Source organism: Diceros bicornis, chromosome 23, assembly GCF_020826845.1.
Source record: "Diceros bicornis minor isolate mBicDic1 chromosome 23, mDicBic1.mat.cur, whole genome shotgun sequence".
Taxonomy (NCBI): domain Eukaryota; kingdom Metazoa; phylum Chordata; class Mammalia; order Perissodactyla; family Rhinocerotidae; genus Diceros; species Diceros bicornis.
The window spans coordinates 21783655-21806025 of NC_080762.1; the positions used below are offsets into that span (position 1 = coordinate 21783655).

General features: G+C 40.1%; 1 protein-coding gene across 2 annotated transcripts in view; it reads left to right on the top strand.

Moving 5' to 3' along the window:
- Window positions 1-18299: 18299 nt before the first annotated feature.
- Window positions 18300-22371, top strand: part of HDAC2 (histone deacetylase 2) — a 29109-nt gene continuing 25037 nt past the window's right edge. The window contains exon 1 of one of the 2 annotated variants that reach the window (XM_058566420.1): window positions 18300-18492. In XM_058566420.1, the coding sequence (XP_058422403.1) occupies window positions 18441-18492 (52 nt within the window). In that variant the 5' untranslated portion in view covers window positions 18300-18440. Of the gene's footprint in view, window positions 18493-19399; window positions 19521-22371 lie in introns of those variants that run through there. The other variant, XM_058566421.1, reaches the window with a different exon arrangement.

Genomic DNA, 22371 nt, shown 5'->3' on the forward strand with positions numbered 1-22371 from the left:
AAAAGTTGAATACCCACTGAATTAGACCACTAGCTCTTCCAGAGCAACCCGAATCAAACTATAAGAGGAAGGATTGGGGAACTAAATCATCTTCGTTCAATCACAAGCTCCAGGGCTTACTAGTTGCGTTTTCTTGGATAAATTACTTAACCTCTTGACTTCTTAATTTTCTCATCTGTAAAATGGGTGTAAAAATATTACTTCCCCATGGGCCTATTGTGAAGATTAAATGAATTAATATAGTCATTGGCTGACACGGATGAGTAATTTCTAAGTTTTAGCTATTCTTAAACAATAAAATATATAAATACTCTATTAAAGATTTTAAAATTATGCAAGTATTTGAGAACTATCCATACATAGGTATATAGTATATAACATAGAAATAGACAAATTCCTCAGGTTCTTTCACTTATTCATGATGTGACAAATATGGAAAATGATAGTGTTTGTATGGTACCATGAGGTAAAGAGAACAGGCCACTCTGGCTGAAGATGACTAGCCAGACGTGACAGTGGCTTCTAGACAGGAAGAAATGGCAGCCCTAAGGCCTGAAGGGATCAATATCTCTACACTTGACCCATTCTCAGCACAAGGTAGGAAGCTCTAAACTCTAAAGCAAGAGGTGTGTCTTTCCCATGGCCAGTTACCAGTTCAAGGTAGGCATGTGATCAAGGCTGGCCAAGTTGACCAAGAGAAGGACTTACACCTAACGTGTCTTTCTTTCTCCTACTGGATGAGAAAAAGGAAGCCCATTGCCCAAACTGATGCCAGCCTTAAGATGGGGCTGACTCTGTAGATGGCAGACAAAGTGATCTAAGGAAATGAATCTCTGATAAAATGACTGAGCTGCTGAATCAACCAACCCTGAGGCCCACTCTATTCTAGATTTCCTATTAGGGGGATAATGCTTTTATTGTTTAAGCCATTTTCAGTTATGGTTTCAATTACATTCAGCCCAAAGTATCCTAACTGATTCAATGTCTTGTTCTATTTTATAGATTTTCAACCCTTCTAATTAATTGTATAATACTGTATCATGAAATGCAAAGTATTACATACTACTTTAGAAATCAGTGTTATGGGCCACAGAACACAGATAATCAAAAGTATTTACACCGTTGGAGTTTCAGGTTCTTCTGTGACCTTCATCTATCCTTCCATGGCAAAGGTTGTTGTTAACTAGAGACGATTTGCTCCATCCGAACCTTATTTAGATTTTTCTGCTTTTTGCTGGATTCAATGCACTTCCACAGGTCTGGATATTTCAGAATATAAACGGCTGAAAGCCACAGTGCCATCTTCTGTGTAATTGCTTCCTTGGGTAGCCTATGGGGAACTCTGTCATGGCAATTCCATATGTGCTGTAAAAAGATTTAAGTTCATGGAACTCAATATCCGTGTAACATATGAGCCCCATGCCTTCTAGGTGGCCCATGACTTGTCATGCTTCGTCTGATGGTATGACCATCTCGAAGGTGCCAAAAGCATTCAGGTGCTGTAGAGAGGAAAAGACCAGGGCAGGCACATGGCAGCATCTTCATAAGCTACTCGTTGCTCTCCCAACTCTTCTTCAGGCTGTTGCCTGGCATCATTCTCCAAATGTATTGGCAGAAATGGAAGACGCATCCATGGAGCAGGCAGCCTGGGAACTCCTGAGAACCCCCTTTATCACTGCCATTTCAAAGCCTCTCATACATGACAGAGGATGGGTGATGGGTTCCAGCTCCTGCACATGCTTCAGCAGGTGAGGGCGTGCAGAGGAGAGGAGTGGGCTTAGTTTACCCAGAACTGTAACAAGTGGTTGGAACAGTAATGAAGTTTTGAAGCAGAGTTCACATGTCCCTACATTTTTAGGCCACTTTGGATGACAAGTGGTGGCAAACACATCTTCAGCCCTGCACTCACTTAAGAGGAACTCCTTCACTCTTCTCTGCTACCTGAATTCTCCTGGAAGCAGCCCACCAAGGCATAAGCAGGGCTCACTGGAACAGCTAGCTCCTTCTTACAAATTCCCCCTACTGCTTTTATTTGTTCGCTTTTATGTTTAATATTAGAAACATTAAGGAGCTGAAGAGCTTTGGCTGCTGACACTGGACTCCCGTTACCCATTGACTAGGTTCTGCTCCACTCCTAACTCAATGCTTTGAATTTAGCATCCACAGAGTGACTTCCCCTGGGGCAGGACGACTGGGAAAGGACAGATTCTGGGGGACTCTTCTTAATGACCTCTGAGTTCTCATCACTTGAAGATACAGAGAACCCAATCCTCCACCAACCCATCTCCCCAAGGCCAGTTCCAAATTCCTATCCCCGGAGTGCGTGATGCTTCTTTTGAGGAAAACTTGTTAAAACATTTATTTTAAAGCAAAGGAATGGCCTTTTGCACAGTTAATGGCAGTTTCGGCCCCTGGAGTTGAAGACATCATTACATTTGGGTTTGCTGCCCTTCATTGTGGAAAACTTAATGGGATTATTTATACAAAGCTAAAGCTAGTAACCATCCATTGTCATCAGAGATTAGTTTGAGTCACCTTAAATCTGTGACAGATGCTGCAGCCTACAATTTTAAGGACTATAGAAAACAATAAACATTGATTGAGCATAGAGTTAGTTAGACCCCTTCCTCAAAATAAAAGGAGAAAAAGTTTTCATCAGGAGGAAATTTAGGTGGTGGCTCTCTTATGGGATTATTTTGTATTGAAGAATCAATTAACAGCAACGCTCTTTTAGACCATAGTGTCCTTGGTTATTTGTAGGGAGCAAAGAATCTGTGTAGAGTTAAAGGAAATAGACTGCATGAATACTTGGGAGTAAACGGAGAGGAGAAGTCTTGTTCCGGGCATAGAATGTGGCTGATGCTCGAGCCTCTCCTTACCTGGCATCTTGAGGACCCAATGGTGGGAAAAGCAATAACAGCAGCAAAGGGGCTGTGGACCATTAGGCTTCCTCACAATGCTAGCTATGGCCCTTTTGGACAAAGCACCCTCAGTATTCTTATCACAGTAGGGATCCTAGAGAGATCAAAGGATAAAAGGAACAGGCGTGCCTTAAAAAGAAATATGACATTCTTTTTATCCTCCAGCCCGTGAATTGAAACATATTCATATTACAAGCATGCATAATGGGTATATACATTAGAGTACAAAATACTCTTTATTTTCTGTTTAATTGAGATACAACTGATGTGCAACCAACGGCACATATTTAAAGTATACAGTTTGATGAGTTTTGACTTGTGTATGCCCCTGTGAAACCATTATCACAATCAGATAATGAACATATCCATCACTTCCAAAAGTTTCCTCTTGCTCCTTGGTAATCTTTCCCTTTCCTCTGCCACTCCCCACTGCTTCTCCTATCTCTGGGCAGCCATTGACCTGCTTTCTGTTGCTATAGATCAGTTTGCATTTTCTAGAAATTATATAAATGGAATTATACAGTATGTATTTATTTTTGTCTGGCTTCTTTCACTCAGCATAATTGCTTTGAGCTTCCTTCACAGTGCTTCATATATCAATGGTTCGTTGCTTCTTCTATGCTGCATGGTATTCCATTGGATGGATACACTACAATTTGTTTATCCATTTACTTGTTAATGGACATTTGAGTTGTTTCAAGTTTTTGGCTATTACAAATTAAGCCCCTAGGAACATTCATGTACAAATCTTTGTATGAACATACTCTTTCATTTCTTTTGGATAAATACTTAGGTGTGGAATGGCTGGATCATATGTTAGATATATGTTTAACTTTTTAAAGAAACAGCCAAATTATTTTCTAAAATGGTTGTACCACTTTACATTCCTACCACTGGTGTATGAGAGTTCCAACTGCCCCACATGTTTGCCAACACTTGGTATGGACAGTCTTTTTCATTTTAGCCATTCTAATAGACGTGTAGTGGCATCTCATTATGGTTTTGATATACACTTCCCCAACAACTAATGAGGTTGAGCATATTTTTATATGCCTGACATCTATATATTTTCTTGGGTGAAATGTCTGTTTAGATCTTTTGCCCATTTGTAATATACATCTACATATAAGATTCTCTAAATAAAAATATAATTTTTGGCTAATTCATACTAGATCAATATGGTGAGGCAGATTACTACTTCTTCCAACCCCTTATCCCCACAGCTACTAAATACACCTTACAAATAGGAAATTTGAAAAGTCTCAGCCCATTCAAGGAGTAGAACATAGAGCCTGGAGTCTGACTCCAAAAGTTTCCACTGCCTTAGGAATCTTACAGTATGGAATTTAGATGGTCTGGGGGCAGGGGAGTGGAAGAAGTCAATTGTTAGATATGCACAGATCCTAGGTCCAGAGTATTAAAGTGGCATCCAATGGGAACTAAAGAGTAAGGAGGTTATAAAGTCAACCACCACTTATAAGTGGGTCTGGGATGGTGGGCAAGATGAGGGTATTTTTTACCTGTGTTCGCTTCTTTGCCAACATGGCTCACAGGAGTGTTCCACCTTTCATCTGGATGTCTGTGCTGGATGGCAGCAAGAGTCACATGAGATGACAGGGCCCCCAACAAACCCTCTGGACGTTAAGGCCAGAACTCCCTTGAGAATTCCAATGTTAAGAGAGTTCACAGAGGCCTATCATTAAACGGACCGGACACACAGAGTGGGAGGGGTGGTACTGCAGGGAAAAAAAGACTATGATTCAGTAGGCATGGTGTTGCCCAGTGTGGCAAACAGCATTTTTCAAAAATGGCTGCCAGCATTATTCACAATAGCCAAGATACAGAAACAACCCAAATGCCCATCAACGGATGAATGGATAAAAAAGATGTGGTATATATACACAATGGAATATTATTTAGCCATGAGAAAGGAAGATATCCTGCCATTTGAGACAACATGGATGGACCTCGAGCTCATTATGCTAAGTGAGATAAGCCAAAGACAAGTACTATATGATATCACTTATATATGGAATCTAAAAAACTCTCAAGCCTGTTAAAAAACAGAGAGTAAAATGGTGGTTACTAGAGGATGGGGGTAGAGGGATAAGACTGATGGTGTTTAAGGGTACACACTTATAACAAATAGTAAAAAAAAGCCATAAAGATCTAATGCACAGTATAATAAATATAGACAATAATACTGTACCATAATGATGTAATGTGATAAATATTGCTCTAATGGCAATCATATTATAATATATAAATGTATCAAAGTAACATGCTGTACGCCTTAAATTTACAAATTGTAACATGTCAAATTTATCAAATAAAAAAATGGGTATAGATAAGAGAGGCACCTGTTGATCAATGTTCTCTATTAAGCTTGTTCAGTTCTGTTGAATGCTAGACATTGCCTCATCACCCTGAGCCATTTTAATAATAATATAATTACTGCTTATGTTCACTGAGTGTTTGTTATAAAGTAAGAACATCGAAAATTTGAAAAAAAAATAGCTGCCATCACTTTCAATCCATAATGTTTTTCTTAAATGTGACCTTAACATTCCACCCATCAAGTAGTGAGCTCTAAGTCCCCTTGCCTTGAATTGGAGTTCACCTTTGTAGTTGCCTCACCCAAGAAAGGGCTGTAGAAGTGAAGTGAAGATCTGAGGCAAGATCACAAAAATGTCACGTTCTTCGACTTTGCTATCTTGGCATGTTTATTCTTCGAACTCAGCCACCATGTGAGAAACACTAAGCAACCACATCGAGACTCTCAAAGCAACCCCCACAAATAACTTACTATTTACAAAGGGAAAAATAAAAACTATGCTGTGGAGAAACCTGATGGACATCATCTTACTAAATGATCAAAGTTAACATGGCCAGTAATGGGGAAAATAGATACCATGTTTCTCCTGACATGATGCACTAAGGACACAACATCACTTCAGTGGCATTTCTGCAAAAAAATGCACTCTAATAATGAGAAACATTAGATAAACACAAATAGAAAGACATTCTACAAAATAACTGGCCTGTACTCTTCGGAAATGGCAAGATCAAGACAGACTGAGGAATTGTTACAGATTAAAGGGGACTAAACAGAATCACAGCTAGATGTAATACATGATCCTGGATTGGATCTTAAACTGGAGGAAGAAAATAGTTATAAAAATTATTATTGGTATATGTGTAGAAATTTCAATGTAGACTCTAGATTAGATAATAGAATTATACAAATATGATGTTTCCTAATTTTGATCATTCTACCCTGGTGTTGTAAGGGAATGTCTTAGTTCTTAGGAAATACACACTGAAATGTTTCCAACCTTTTAGATGGTTCAGAAAGCAAATGTGTGTGAATAATTGGCAAATCTAGGAAAATAGTATCCAGAAGTTTCTCATACTATCCTTGCAACTATCCTGAAAGTTAAAAATTATATCAAAATACAAAGGTCTCCCCAACCCCCTAGAAGAAGAGAAGGACCTAAGTGTTCATAGGGCTGGTTTGGGCATAGGCAATAGTTGCTCCTAGAAGTTTCTCTGAATCAAGCAATGCTCATAGGCTGGTTGTGCTTTGGGAAGCAATGGGTGATCCTCAGAAAATGGGAATAAACTACAGAGGGATGTAATGGATTCTGGACAGGGGTTTGGACCAGCAAGGGTTGCCTTGTAGCAGAGGGTGGTCAGTCTGTGCAAGCTCTTCCTTCTGTGACATCTTGTGGCAATAAAGAGCTATTGCACACTTCAGTGCCATCTCTACTTGCCAGGATTAACCTTTGAACTCAGTCATCTCTCCGAGTTCTTGGACAATCCGGGAGAAAAGATATTAAGAGGAGACACTATGCTTCCTGCTAAATATGGCATGTGAGTTTTCAAACAAGAAAGTGGAAAAATACGAGACGTAACAGTATTTGTATCCTGGGTTTATGAAGTGATGCCAATCAGACATCCTTAGCTTTATATGCTCCTGAGCAACAACTGTGCCAAAAACCATGCAAGTGCTAAGAGAAGATGATGAAAATGTAACTGGATAAGTTCTCACAAAAGGGAACGGTGCACCTTCAAAACAAAGTTATGTAACAGTCTTTCTGTCTAATACGTGTTCTTGAAAAGCTATGAATAAATTTAATTTTTATAATTGAAACCATATGTTCATTGCACATGAGAAGCATTTAAAAGAATATTATACAATAACATTTTAAAATGTGAAAATGCACAAACTTTTTTTTTAATCCCAATTTTCAGTCTCTGAAAAAATCATGTTTCCTTAAAGTGCAGAATTCCTGCAAAGTTGGATGTTTAGATAGGTATAGGCTAGTGATAAATCATGTAAGCTTGAGAGTAGAAATTCTATGTATTATAATAGTCAACCACATGATAGGAAATAAATGTGTGTATGGCTATTAAGATAATTTACTGATAAGACCAGTAAATTTTTATTAGTTTTCTTTTTTATAATGCTTAATGTATTATCAAGTCTGTTTTGGTTATAAGTGACAGTGATCCAAATCAACTAGTTTAAGCAAAAAGTGGGACTTTATTGGTTCATTTAACTGGAGAGTCCAGAGGTAGTTCTAACTCTGAGGCATGGCTAGATACAGAGGCTCAAATGTTTTCTATCATCATCTATCTATCTATCTATCTATCTATCTATCTATCTATCTATCTATCTATCACTATCATCATCTATCATCTATCATCTTTCTACTTCCTTCTACAATTCTCTTAGTTGCTCTTCGTACAAACAGCCCTCTCCTTAAGGCCAGGGAAGACAGCCAAGAGCAGACAGAATAAGTCTCTCAATTTGCTCCATCAGCAATGTCTGGGGGAATACTCTGGTCCAATTTGGATCTCAAGCACATGCCTGGGAGGGGAGCGGGGAGGCCATGGGATTTATAATCCTTCCAAAATCATGGCCTAGGGTAGGGGCAGTGTATACGATGTTACAAGGTGCAGTTCACCTAAAGAACCAGAAGAAAGAAGGAAAAACGTGGTAGATAGAAAAAAACTATAGCTACAATTTTCCTCTATGCTTTATAAAGGCACAGTTTTATAATATAATTCTAATGGACCTAAACACAGATAACTATATATCAAAAGCTCTTTAAGGTCAATATTGGACAAATACATAAAGATCTATTATAGTAGATTTATAGAAAACACTGTTTTATATGAGCCAAAGATTTTTTTTTTTTTTTAGTCTAATAGAGTTTTGGTCAAATAAATATTACTTTGTTCATGAAATGGTTTTGCATTTATTTATATAGAAATTTATTATTGAGAGGAGAAAGGCAAATTTAAAACAGTACATTCTTACGAAAAGTATATAAACATTAAGTCCCTATTTTTGTTTTATAGTGTATTTTCTTACCTGCTTACAACGATATATATGCATTTTAAAAATAGGGAAGTTTATGCAACAAAATGTTACCAAGGATTATTTCAGGCTGGAAAGAAATGAATGATTGAAGATTTTTAAAATTTGGACCGATTTATGTTTTATTTTCGTACCAAACTATATATAAAACAAAACTCAAATTCTAAATAATGCAAAGTTTTATGTATTCAACTGTAGCTGCAAGTACTAATCCATTCCAAACTAGCATGGTGCCTGGGGGCATCAGTCTCACGATGGTGGCAACAGGCAGGTGTCAGGCCACATAGCTTCCCTAGTTAACTTGGACTAAATGATTTGGTCAATAAGAAAACTTTGGCCAAAAATCTTAGCGGGCTGCATTGACCTGCAGGAAAATGTTTGGATACCAAGTGTTAGTAATGTTTCTTAATGTGTAGATCTTGAGTCACCTATATCAGAATCACTTTGAAGAATTTGCTAAAATGCAGATTCCCTCATTCCAGTCTTTCTGATTCTGATTCAGAAATTTAGGAAAACTGGCATTTTCAGTAAGTTGCCCAGGGGATTTTTATGTACACTGGAACATGAAAACATCTGTTTCAGAGATCGTGAGGTAGGAACAGCATGATACGGAAGTGATCCGCCAAAGAAGATCACCATACATCTCAGTGCCTTTATGTTATCATTATTATTAAAGCACAGCTCTTTCGTCTAGCATTTCAATGATATAAAGTTGTCATTAAACATTCTTTAATTTGAAAAATAGAATAATTTTTTTCATATAGGGCTTCCCAGTAGGATACATTCCAAATTTTTAGAAATTTAAATTTATAATATCTACAAAAATTAACATTATAGAAACCATTCTAGGATCATATCTATGTTGTTAGCAAAATAGTCTGGGAAGTATAGACAGTTCTGAAAGAACAAGAAAAGGAAAGGAAGGAGGACACAAAAAGGAAGGAAAGAAAAACTCATTAGAATTTTCTAGGCACCAACTAAGTACTTCGGGCAAGCAGTATTATAATTAGAAAATTCCATCAAGGGTATATTCTAAATGACTTAAAATATAATATAAGACAGCAAAGTTCAATTTACAAATTAACTTTTGGGGAATCTACAATTTTAAGTGTTTCCTATTACCCTAAAATTTTTAGTAGAATAATAATTAAATGAAGAAATAAAAGTAAGATGAATAAGTAACCCTACTTCATCTCTACCTAGCCAATGAGTGTTTGCAAGTATTGTAATGGAAAGCAGTGAGTAATAAAGGAAACAATTTAATGGAAAAGTTCTGTTTAATAGAATAAAATGAGCTAAGCTAAATTCTGGTAAATCTTTATTATAAAGATATTGAATAATTTTCCATTGGGAGTAGCAAAAAATCTTTATTGCCTGCGATAAGTAGTTTTAAAGTACTTGGAAATACAGTATAAAGGGAAACTCAGCAAAATATATAAATTATCTATTCTGTTATTTTCTTCTTTAGTTTCTATGGTGTCCTAACAGCTTAAAGACTGCTTTAATATAGGAGAGCTGTAGTGCACCAGATTTGTTATGCAGCACACAGTTCATTCTCCAGTGACATAGTACTCATCCTATTAATATGATTGTATTAGTCAGGGTTCTCCAGAGAAACAGAACCTCTGGCTTTCCCATCAATTTTGTGAGATACTATACCCATCCAATTCATTCCTTTTATGCTTATGGTAACCAGAATTGGCAACCAAGACCCTGACTAATGTAATACTCCTGTTCAGGAAGTTTCAAGGGAAGTTACTGTGATATACTTTATAAAGTACTTAGAGCAAGGTGAGACTATTTTGATATATTACAAAGCCTTGATTAATTTTAGAACATAATGACTTGTGTACATTTACATCAGTCATCCCATATCTGAAGACAAGTTTCCCTTCTGTTATGAGCTGAATTGTGTCCCCCTCAAATTCATATGTTGAAGAGCCCTAACTCCAGGTCCCCCAGGGCCTCTGAATGTGACTGTATTTGGAGATGAGGCCTTTAAAGAGGTGATTGAGTAAAAATTGGGTTTTTAGGGTGGGTCCTAATCCAATAGGACTGGTGTCCTTGTAAGAAGAGGAGATTAGGACACAGCCAACACAAAGGGATGACCAACTAAAGACAGAGCGGGAAGGAGCCTATCTGCAAGACAAGGAGAGAGGCCTCAGAAGAAACCAAACCTGCCAACACTTAGATCTGGGACTTCTAGCCTCCAGAATTCTGAGAAAACAAATTTCTATTGTTTAAGCCACCCAGTGTACGGTATTTTGTCATGTGTTCCCTAGCAAGCTAATACACATGTCTTCAAGGATCTTACAATTTTGTAAAGGGAGATAAATATGAATAAATCTAAGAAAAAATTTATATGCTAAGATATAAATTGCATATGGGACGGTGGAGGATAAACATGGAGAGTTAGGGAAGAGGGGTTAGGAAAATGCTATATGAATTTAGATTTGTCTTATTTTTAAGCAAGATCTTTTCTTGAACCTCATATAAATACTGGTTGTTTAAGCTTAAGAAGAAATGAAAATGTATTTGGCTAATTAACCTACCATCACAAATGAAATGCAATAAAGCAACTTACAGTCATGTGCTAAATAACGACATTTCAGTCAACAAAGGACAGCATATCCGATAGTGGTCCCACAAGATTAGTACCAGATAGCATAGGTATATAGTAGGCTATACCATCTAGGTTTGTGTAAGTACACTCTATGATGCTTGCACAATGACAACAAAATTGCCTAATGACGCATTTCTCAGAATGTATCCCCATTGTTAAGCGATGCATGACTGTATAAAGCTATTGATGGAGAAAAAACCCCAAGCCTTAACATTCTGTTTTTAAAGTTTTGCCTGAAAGATGCTTTCTAACCTACTAATATACCAACAAATGTAAACATTTATTATGTCGACAGATAGAATATAAAACTAATATCAAACTATCCTTGCAAAGCAAGATGACCAAATTATGATCCCAGGCCATCGACTGAACATCTCTTGAAGAAAGATTACTACTAGCACAACTAAGACCAGAGTCCACAGTGAAAAGTTTAATGTTTTAGAAAATGTGAGAACTTTATTGTAGAAAAAAGAGTTAGCAGTACCAAAGAATGCAGTTTCTATGATTGTACACACTCAGAAGTTGTTATATTAAGGAAGGTGTCGTAATCTTTTGGGGCACAGCAATGGAAAATTTGGATGAAAAAGAAAACAAGGTCATATGTCAATTATATCTCAAGAAAACTGGAAAAAATAAAACAAGTTTAGGGGTTGGCCCCGTGGCTGCAGTGGTTGAAGTTTGGCACGCTCCACTTTGGCAGCCCAGGTTTGCGGTTCAGATCCTGGGCGCGGACATACACCACTCACATACAAAAAGTAGAGGAAGATCAGCACAGATGATAGCTCAGGGCCAGTCTTCCTCAGCAAAAAAAAAAAAAAAAGAGTATAGTTCAAAAAGAGAAAGAAGGTGAAAGAGAGGTCAGTTGGCATAATCTAACCTCCATGGCTGCTGAGTAATATCTGTTCAGGGTTATCAGCATTCTCTGTCCATGTTCATATGAAAAAGATATTGAATCTTCAATAATTTGTGATTCTATTCAAGTGCTTTTGATTAATGTCTCAACTTTTTTGTATTAACATTAGCACAAACGGGATAAGAGCATATCAATTATTCTCTGCTAAATACCAATCTGACAGAGTTTTCCAGTTAAACCTATCCAAAGCTAATGTGTAGTTTCTTGGGAATTTTTGCATTTTTCCCCAAAGATCAGGAAGAAGAATCTAGGATTCATCCTGAGTTGGATATAAAATATCTGTGGGTTCCTGGTATAAGGAAAAATTTCTCATTGCCAACAATGCTCTGGCATTATATCGTCACGAACTGGGAAGCATTTGAGATTTTACCCCCTCTTGCAAGCTGATAAGCTAATCTGTTGCAGCTTCATGGATGCTGGCTAAAGTCAGGCAACTCCTGGTTTAGAGACAAAGTACTCACTTTGTTGCTCACAGCATAACAAGCAGCATGAGCATCAACATATTTGGGTCAGTTCCTCTTGTCCTGCCAGGAATGTGTAGTGGACCAAGATGACACCTGCACACAGAGTAGGTTGCATTGCAAAAGAGAAACCCAGGAGCACAGGCCCAGACTTTTCGTGTGAGCAGCAAACAAGCCAGTCTCCCTTACCCTGGGGGCGAGCAGTTACTCAATAGTCATGATACATTCACCTTGACCTACTCAGTTGTCTATGTGACTAGCTACAGAAACTGCTCAGTCTCAGGAGACAGATAAGCTTTGCAATCTGGCATTCTCAGCAAGAATGTGCAGGGACACTCAGGGTCACCACAGATCTGTCTTTTCTAACAATCCACCCCACCCGTTCTTGGCAGACTCAAATTTTCACGTGAATGTATGACTCTGTTGACCACTCTGATTAATCTGACTGACAGAGACTTCATTCAATTTGTCTCATATGGCATTTAATGAAGGCACTGTCACCAATAGCCAAGTAGCAGGATGAGGCCAATCTGCAGTACTGACCTCAATCATATCCTCCAGGTTCTTGAAATCCCGTAAACCATCGGGGTCTACCTTAGAAAGCCAGTGGCTTTCTCCTGAAGATTTGACCTTTCTACTTGGTCTGAGGTATCGATCCAGGAGAGCTGGATGTATTAGGGATGGTTCAGAATCGGCCATGTAGGGCAATTCTATCATCTATAACAACTCTGGCCAGTGAGTTGAGGTGGACCTGACTGCCTTCTAAGTCTCAGTGGTAATACTGATCACTAGCTAAACTCAGGGACAAATTTCTTACCACCTTTTCTAACTGACTGACTCACAACATGAGGATAACCAACCACGGAGTACACATAAATGAGTCAGTTAGCCCTCTGGGGAGTTCCTCCAAGTAACTGAGGGTGGTCCCATTTCAGAGAGATCTCCACTGTCATCTGAGGGCTATGCAATCTATTGGTGGTTCTTTAAACATTTGAAAATCCCTTATGACTACACTTCGGTGTAAGTTACTGTGATCTTGGAAGTGGAGAAATTAAACGCCTGGCTTCCACACAAGAAATACAGTCCTGGGAGTGGACAGGGAGCCCCTCGACAGAAAATGTTGATCCCTCCCTAGTGGGACCAACATAAGTCTGAGAGCACAGGTTGACAGTGCCTCCAACATGGTGAAGAAGTCCCCCCATCTGGAGGAAAGTGATAACAACCAGTACATTGTTCATGCATCTGTCTTTAAACCTACTTTCTGGTACTCAACCTGCAAACCTCTCCCCAATTCCTCCTCATTAACAAGCAATAAAGTGGGGACCATTTAATTCCCAGTTGACCACACAATCTAATCAGTATATTTGCCACCAATTCCCATGAACTTCTCTTAAATTCTGTTAGTTGGTTGACAAGGCCCTCATCTTTCCTTTTTCAGAAAGCTTTCTCTCTCAGCATCCTAGCCTCATGACCAAAAACTTTGAAGAAATGTGAAGGGTCTGAAATTTTACACTACTTGCAAGCTAACCAGCTAGCCAATCACAGTTTCATAGATACTAGTATAAGACACAAGACTTCCATGTTAAAGACAAAGGATAATTTATTATTCAAAACAGCAGTGACCAAAGTATCAGCATTATTTTTTGTGCTGTTGCCCTGAGCCCCAATTCCTACAGACCAAGAGGAAGAGGGCCAGATGACACCTGCATTTGCAGTGGATTGCCTACAGGAGAGGAACCCTGAATTTAGGGAACCTGAATCTTTTATAATGGGTAGTATGCATGCGTGCCCTTTGCTACAGACAGGGTCATTTTCTCTATCTTCCAAAGCTGTTCCCTGTACAAAGGTCTTTGAATAGATTGTTTGGAACAAAAGGCATTCAGTACCTTGGCTCTCAAGATATTCAGAAACCCATGGAGAGTTGTTTCCTAACAGAAACCTATAGTTTCTTAGTAGAAATTACCAGAAGTCACTAACTTCTAATGCATATTTTGCATGAGTTAGGATGGTACTCAGCTGCATATAACAAAATCCTGACTACAGTGGTTTAACCAATGTGTTTGTTTTGTTTTTTCCCTGCATGTAACCAGAAGTCCAGAGGTAGACAGTCCAGGTCTGGTACAGATATAAATGAGGTCATCAAGGACCCAGGTCCCTATCTTCCTGCTCCACCATCCTTAGCATTTATTTTTCATCTGATGGTCCCAACATGCATACTCCACCTCCATTTGTACAGTTCTGGTGCTCCGTGGAGAGAAGTGGTTATCAGATTTGAAGGAAAGTCAAAAAAAATTGAGCTAGGAAAGAGGAAGAATTAAGATATATACATAGAGTAGTTAGGAGACAATAGCAAGTAAATTTTCCCAGACACAGTGTGGGTGTAGAGTTTTACTAGAAAATTTGTGCAAGTAAATAGATTGGATCAAAGTAATACCATGTTTTGTGGGTCATGAGCAAAGCATTAACCAATTAACAAGCTAACAGGGGTTACTTGAGGGGTTTAATGTAACTGAGTAACTTAGTACATAAGCTATGATTCAAAAATATATTTTTAATGAAAATGGGCAATTTTAAATTTTATTACACAAATGCACAGTTCAAATAGGACTATAATCTTTCATTGTTTGGTGCTACTGTTCTGATTTATGAGTTACAGCTTGTAGTACTGTGTAAAAATAGGCACCATGCTTCCAGGATCAGAATTCAGCTTGAGACTGTTTTAGTTTGTGACAACACCCCAGCGTTAGTCACTGTACTCTTCTACATTCTGTATTATCCTATGGAATTGCTACCTAGAATTTAACACCTTAGAGCAGAAACAAGCTTATGCAAATAATTCTTTTATAGCAACTAAAAATTAAGCTATCTGCCGCAGTTGATAGCAGGATTTAATTTTTAGCATAGACTGAGGCAATCAGTTTCTAAATAGTCCTATCTCTAAATAATCCATTTATGTTTAACAGATCATTTCATTGAATAATCTCGAAGCACTAAACATCTTCAAGATTGGAAAAATAAATTCCTATAGACAGAGAAGGAACTAAAGAAAAATAGTTTAAGAATAAAGACAATCTTCAAGTACTATGAATGAACCACGAATTCTAGAATTTTGTGAATGAACCATGCTCTCAACTTTTCTTCTACTGTATATTGTCTAAAATTCTCTTTTTTCTAATGGTAAAAATGTTTGATAGAGATGAGTTGGAATATAGTAAATGAAGTTTGGAGCTTTGTCAATGGATTTCAATAACTGATTCTACGTTTAGCTCTCATGATCTAAAGCTCATTATATGTGTTTAGGGACATAATTCTCATGGCCTGCTCTTACCACTGGATTAAACTCCTTCTCCAATGCCAGTTTCTAAGGGTAAAATAATTTGCTTCTATTGGCTTAAAATTATTAAATAATAAATAATGTAACAGGTTCTTCAACCATTCAAAATATATGTCTGGGTTCTTCTTATGAATTCAAGGCTAGGTGCTATGGATACAAACAATAATTATTATTACTATTATTATACAGTAATCATAATAATCCTTTCTATTCACATAGATCTTTATTGTTGAATGTTGTATTGTATTGAATTGTATTGTATTGAATATTGAATACTATTGTATTGAATTGTATTGTATTGAATATTGAATACTATTCAGCCATAAAAAAAAGACAAAATTGTGCCATTTGTGACAACATGGATGGGTCCTGAGGGTATTATGCTAAGCAAAACAAGTCAGAGAGAGAAAGACAAATACCATAAGATTTCACTCATACGTAGAAGATAAACAAACACATAGATAAGGAGAACAGATTAGCAGTTACCAGAGGGCAAGGGGGTGGGGGGAGGGCCAAAGGAGTAAAAGGGCACATGAGTATGATGATGGATAAGAAACTAGACTATTGGTGGGGAACACAATGCAGCCTATACAGAAACTGAAATACAATAATGTACACCTGAAATTTACACAATGTTATAAGCCAATATGACCTCAATAAAAAAATTTTTAAATACTATTCCATATTAATTTTCTTATTTGAGCTACTCAATATTCATATGAGGAATTACTCTCCGAGTAATACAGCCCCATTTTAGAGATGAGGCAATTCAGACAAAAAAAGTTTAAGAGACTTGCCCCAAGTCATAAGCACTGGAGATACAATTATGTGCAAGACAGACATGGTCCCTCCTCTCCTGAAACTCTATTCTAATGAGAACATTCAGAGAAGTTGTGGGCAACTGTAACATGGTAAGTATTGAGCTAGAGGGGTAGAAGTCACAACCACCATGTGAGGAGCACAGAAAACAGTCTTGGGGGGAGGGGGTAGAGTCAGGGAAGTTTCCTGAAGTCTCATTTCAGACTTCACTATGTGGGCTCTGAGAAGAACATTAGTTTCTACTAAATTAACTTATTCTGTTCTCAGAAACTAACAAGTTGATTTTAGACTTGATAGAGCAAAACTTTGAAAGTCAGTATCATGTAATTAACTTTACCTCTAACCTAAGTGTAATGTTTCTTACACTGTGATTCCCGTACCAACTGTATCAGGTACCTGGGGTGCTTGTTAAAAATATAGACTTGAGGGAGGAAAAGCTGGGCTACCCTGGAATTACTTTTTCTAAATTTGGGGGGTGGGGGAGGAGGTCCAGGAAAATTCCCGCTTTAAGTAGGAACACCTTGGGAATTTTGACGTCAAACAGCAAAAATAAAGAGGGTATTTTTGGTAGCGTCTCTAAATGGTTCCTGTTTCAATAAGGACTTTTTTTTTTTTTTTTTTGATGGGGGTGTGGGAAAATGTGTTATATTTGGGGGAAATTGTAACTGATAGAGGTGGGCTAAAAGTGCTACACTGCAGACTGTCCGCCCCCGACCCCTCACCCGCAAGATGGCTGGTTTACAGTGGGTGCTTGATAAATGTTTGTTGACTTGTTGAACACAGGGACACAGCTATTTATAACTTCCATGAGTTTTGCAAGTCCTTTTTCTTCCCTTTCTGCTCCAATGTCCAGCCAGCATCAGCAGCACAGTGGAGTAGCTAGCGTGTGTGAATTGTCGGGAAAGAATGAATTATTCAAATCCCAGACCATCACCAGTTGAGAGAACTAAATTCCTTAATCTCCCCCATTTATAAAGAAGGAATAGAAATAATACTTACACCCCAGTGTTGTTGGAAGTCTATACTGAGTTACAGGTTATCTACTATAAATAGGTATCAATGAAACATGTTGTAAATGCAAATACTTAGAACCGTGCCTTACACACAAATTGCATTCTTTAAACGCTCATTCAAACCCAGACAGTACACTCTACTTTTTAATCTGTTAACAGGTCCTTCTACCAGGTCAGAACCTCGGAGCAATTATCAGTAAAAAAAAATCAAAGAACAAATGAATAAACGTGAAAACCAAGGAGACCCGGCACAGGGTCACTGGACTACGGACTAGCCGGCTCGTGGCAACCACAAGGGGCTCTAGAGGGGTCTTTCTCCGCCCGGCTCGCGGCACGTGGTCCGCTCGGGCGGGAGCTTCGCGACAGTGGGGGAGGGGAGCGGCGTGCGACGACGCAGAGGGGGTCTCCGCAGCCAAGGCTACGGTTGGGGAGGCGCGGACTGCGCACGCTCGGGATAGGCGCAACCACTGTGTGAAGATCCGGAGGGGGGAGCGTTCACCAGGCTCCATGCTCTCTTTATGTAAATACGGAGCGAAAGCCTGTCCTTTTTTCTCGTTTTACGACCCTACTTGGCACTGCCCTCTGCAAGCTGTTCATCATTGAAGGCCTCTTATGCCAAGACTGAGGAGGCCTATTTCTCTAGTCGTGTCCCTCCCTCCCCCGTGGGGGCCACAGTGGACGCGTCCCACCTCCCCTCGGCCTCCGGAGGTGGTTGGGCTGCCCCCTCCCCCTCCCCAGTGTCGCGAGTTGGCGCCGCTGCCAACCCTCGCTCCGCGCTCTTGGCCCCTCGGCCGGGCGGTACCGAGCCCTCCCGGCGCCCCCTCCTCGCCTCCCACCGGCTCGCCCTTCCCCGCAGGACTGCCACCCGCCCCTCCGCCCCAGCCCTGTTCTCTCCCCGCCGAGCCGCGGCGGCCGCAGCAGCAGCAGGAGGAGGAGCCGGAGCCCGGGGGCGGCGGTGGCCGGGGAGCCCATGGCGTACAGTCAGGGAGGCGGCAAGAAGAAAGTCTGCTACTACTACGATGGTGAGGGGCCGCGCCGGGCCAGGGGGCGGCAGGGCTGGGGCGCCGGGCCTGGGGCCGCCGTCGCGAGTGGGCGCCGGTGCTGAGGGGTGGGGAGGAGGAGGGACCGACGCCTGGCCGCATCTTCACCCGTTCCCGACCCGACGCCGGCAGCGGGAGACCCGCGGAGGTGCGGGCGGCAGCCAGGGGACGCCCCACTCCTCCGTCCTGCCCTTCTTCCTCCGGCGGGTCGGTCTGCCGCTCCGAAGTGGCCGCCTCTGGGACGTGGCCGGCCATCCCCGGCTTCGTGGGTGCGGCGAAGGGGACGGCCCTCGCCGGCTCCTCTCCTGCCCGCCACTCGTGGGAGCGGAGGTTTGGGGGTGCCCTGCTGCGGCCTCTTGCACCCGACCCCTCCCCCGGGTCAAAATACCTACCCCGGCCGAGCCTGCACACAAAGCCCTGCGGCCTCGAGAGCTCCGCCCCTGCAGCCCCTTCCCTCCCCATCCCTGTGTGCTCCCCTCCCCTCGGTCTGCGGCTGGACCGAGCATCTTCTTTCTCCGCCTCCAGCCTCGCCCCGGACCACTGGACCCGGGTCGGTGCTGGAGAGCAGTTCCCGAGGGTGCAGGCCCCCCTCCGGCCTGGGGCACACTCACACCCCTGTTGTGCGTGGGCTCCATCCCTCTCCTTTGTTCGCCGGGTTCTTTGAGCGCCACTTTTCTCAGGATTCAAATGAAAAGGCTGCGCTTCCTCAATTAAAATCAGGGTTTTCGAGTTTGAGGTAGTCAGCCTTCGCGGGAAACATGACGGTGGTAGGGAAACGTGGAGCTGTTAATGCTGGTGTTGTGGATCCGAGACTCGATGGGTTCCGGCTTGCCTCTGTGAGAGGTGGTTACCACCCACTTCTTTGTTGCTCTTTGTTCGATCAGGAAATACACCCTGCTCTGGAGGTTTAGGAGAGCAGGGGCATCTTGCTTGTGAAAGCTGTTTCTAGGTGGTGGGAGTCCTGGTGTAGGAAAACTTTGAGGAGTAGTGCAGAAGTACTAAATAATCAGGTAAGCTTGAGCTCACGGTACAGTAAATTGTAAAAGTCAGGTAATTTAATTTTAGGGGTTCTTCTAATTTGAAGTTTGGGCAGTAACATTAAATCTCTGAAACCTGTTTCCTGCGCTAGTCTGAATTATACTAAGCGGAGTAGTAACCTGTTTTACACATTTCATAAATAAATAGGCAATAGTAAATAGTTGGTAAATAGTTCCTAGTAGGTTACTCTCCAAAAAAAGAATTCTAAAATTTAACGAAGAAGCTAGGCTCAAATGACCTGAAAGTCCTATCTGATTTGTCTGAAGCAATATAAATTTTGGAAGCTGTTTGCTACATTCGGTGTACTATAAATCACAAAATCTTAGAAAGGTAAAAAGACCTTAGAGGATTGGGTGAGAATAAATCTGACTTCAATTTGAAAATGGCCATCCCGTATCTCTTCAGTTAGCGAGGATGAATCTTCTAATGCCTGTTTATATAAAATAACCACCTGTGTCATTTGTGGAAAAATCTAAAATCTTAGAGAACGAGTAAGTTGTCTGATATTTGATAGCTAGTACTAAATAGTAACAGCCATATTTTAAAAATATGTTTCGAGAGGACCATGTATGTGTGTAATACATATTGATTTGAAATTGTGCCATTGTGGAGGGGTGGAGATGGGAGTATGTTTTAATTTTAACATGAATTATTAAAGTTTCTTAAAGTTCATTCTTGGAGAATTCATGCATGTTTTAGGTCACTGGTAAAACTCTTGCTTTGCATTCCCTGATCAAATTGAAAAGTAAACCATGTGTGTAAGTTACTTTTTAAAACTATGTTGTTTCTAAGGTTTAGAGATTTGTTCTTGTCAGGGCTTGAGGTAAAGAAGGCTGGTTTTAAAAAGTTGGGGGGAGCACAGGACAGATAGAACTGTTTGGTGGTTACCAGGGGCTAGGGGGTTGGGTGGGCACAAGGGGTGGAGGGATGCACTTGTATGGTGACTGACAAGCAATAATGTACAACAAAAATTTCACAATAAAAAATTAAAAAAAAATAGTTTGGGGGTACTGAGGCTCTTCTTGCTGCTGTTGGTTGCTGTTGACAGTGATAGGCTCTAGTGGAGTAAACTGCTTGTACCTTCTTGTCACAGGCTTGAACTGTGGAACCAGGGGGTACACTTAAGTGGCAGTTTTATAAACAGCTGTTTGTTCGTTGGCTCATTTATGATGAGCCTTTGTTGAGGGAATGGGAGCCAACTCTGGTCCCAATGGCGGGATGCAGGCTTGATAGGTAGAGTGGGAGTATCTAAGTCTCGTGATTGTGACTTAATCAATACTTTATAGTCGACCATTCAGCTGCTTCACCTGGTGGCCAGCAACAGGTGTGGAACTGAATGTAGGGAAGTCTCTGGTTGGATTGTCTTTTGTCCAAGGCTCTTCCTTGACTCATTTTTAGAATAGAATTTGTCGTTGCTTACATTTGAAATATTCTTTGGATTTTTGTGGGGAGTCTAATAAAATATTCTGCAGAGATTATTAAATTTGATAGGTATCGTTATGCTAATTATTAGTATATGATAGTGTGCTAAGCTCTGCACAATTAATTCCAAAAGCTTTTTTTTTAATTGTGAGGAAAGAGGATGCAAGTAAAGCAGCTTCTGCACCAAAGAGTTCTATGACTCGAAGGTATACAACATGGTCTGGATTGGGAGTGGGTAGTATCGGTAGAAATAGGGCCTGAATAATCTGCCAGCCTAAATTAACTGGTTTTAACTTGTTGGTAAAGCAAGTAGATGGAAGAAAGATAAGGAGGAAAAGAGTGAAGTAGCAAATTTCTGTAACCATAGGAATCCTACCTTTAGGCTTACTGGGACCATTAGGCACACTCTTGGCAGCAGAGAGAATGTCTAGCAGATATGGAAAGGACTTTTAAAGATATATGTATTTTTCCCTGTAAATTTTAGTCTTCAGTATTATACCCTTTAGATCACTGGAATGCTGGTTCCAAGTGAACCTTCAGGCATTGATGGATGAGGTATCCTTAAACCTTTGAGGGAAAGTCAGAGAAGTTCTTATTTCTCTTATTATAGCTATTGACTCATGCCTCTTAAGTTTCCAAAAACATATTTCTAAATCTTGGTCATTTTATGTATACTGCAAGATTATCGGTAATCTGTAAAATGATATAGTTAGTCACTGAGATCCCTTCTGGCTTTAAAATGATGTGATTTCTTTACTTAAATGTAATTAGCAAACCAAGCTGTGTTAGACCCTGATTACGATCCAGTCATGTGCTGCTCTACCATTGACCGCATATACTGCCGTCGTCCCATAAAATTAGTACCATAGGGCCTAGGTGTGTAGTAGGCTATATCATCTAGATTTGTGTAAGTACCCTCTATGATGTTTGCACAACGACGAAATCGCCTAAAGAAGCATTTCTCAGAATGTGTCCCTGTCGTTAAGGGATGCATGACTGTAGTCACCTTTTTAATGCTTTATCTAGAAATGTTAGGTATACTTTGTTTTGTATTAAGCTTGAGGCCAGTCACATTTAGTGCCTGTTTTACTATGTATACAATATAATAGGGTTGTCTGTATATGTAATTTATGTAATCATATGCATATTGCTCTGTGCTCTATTTTTTCCTCCTCTGATAGGGTGCATCAAAATGTTTGGAGACACGTGGTTCAGAGAAAAGCACTCAACACTACACGAAGATAGAGTATAAAAGTTACCGAGATAGTGCCTCTTAGTGTACTCCTTTTTTACTTTAGCAGATTATAAGAATTCTACTTGGCAGCCAACTATTGACAGATTTTCTTGGACTTTTATTTATGACAGTGGTGCCAGTCTTTTGCTAGATAGCCTTTAATACAA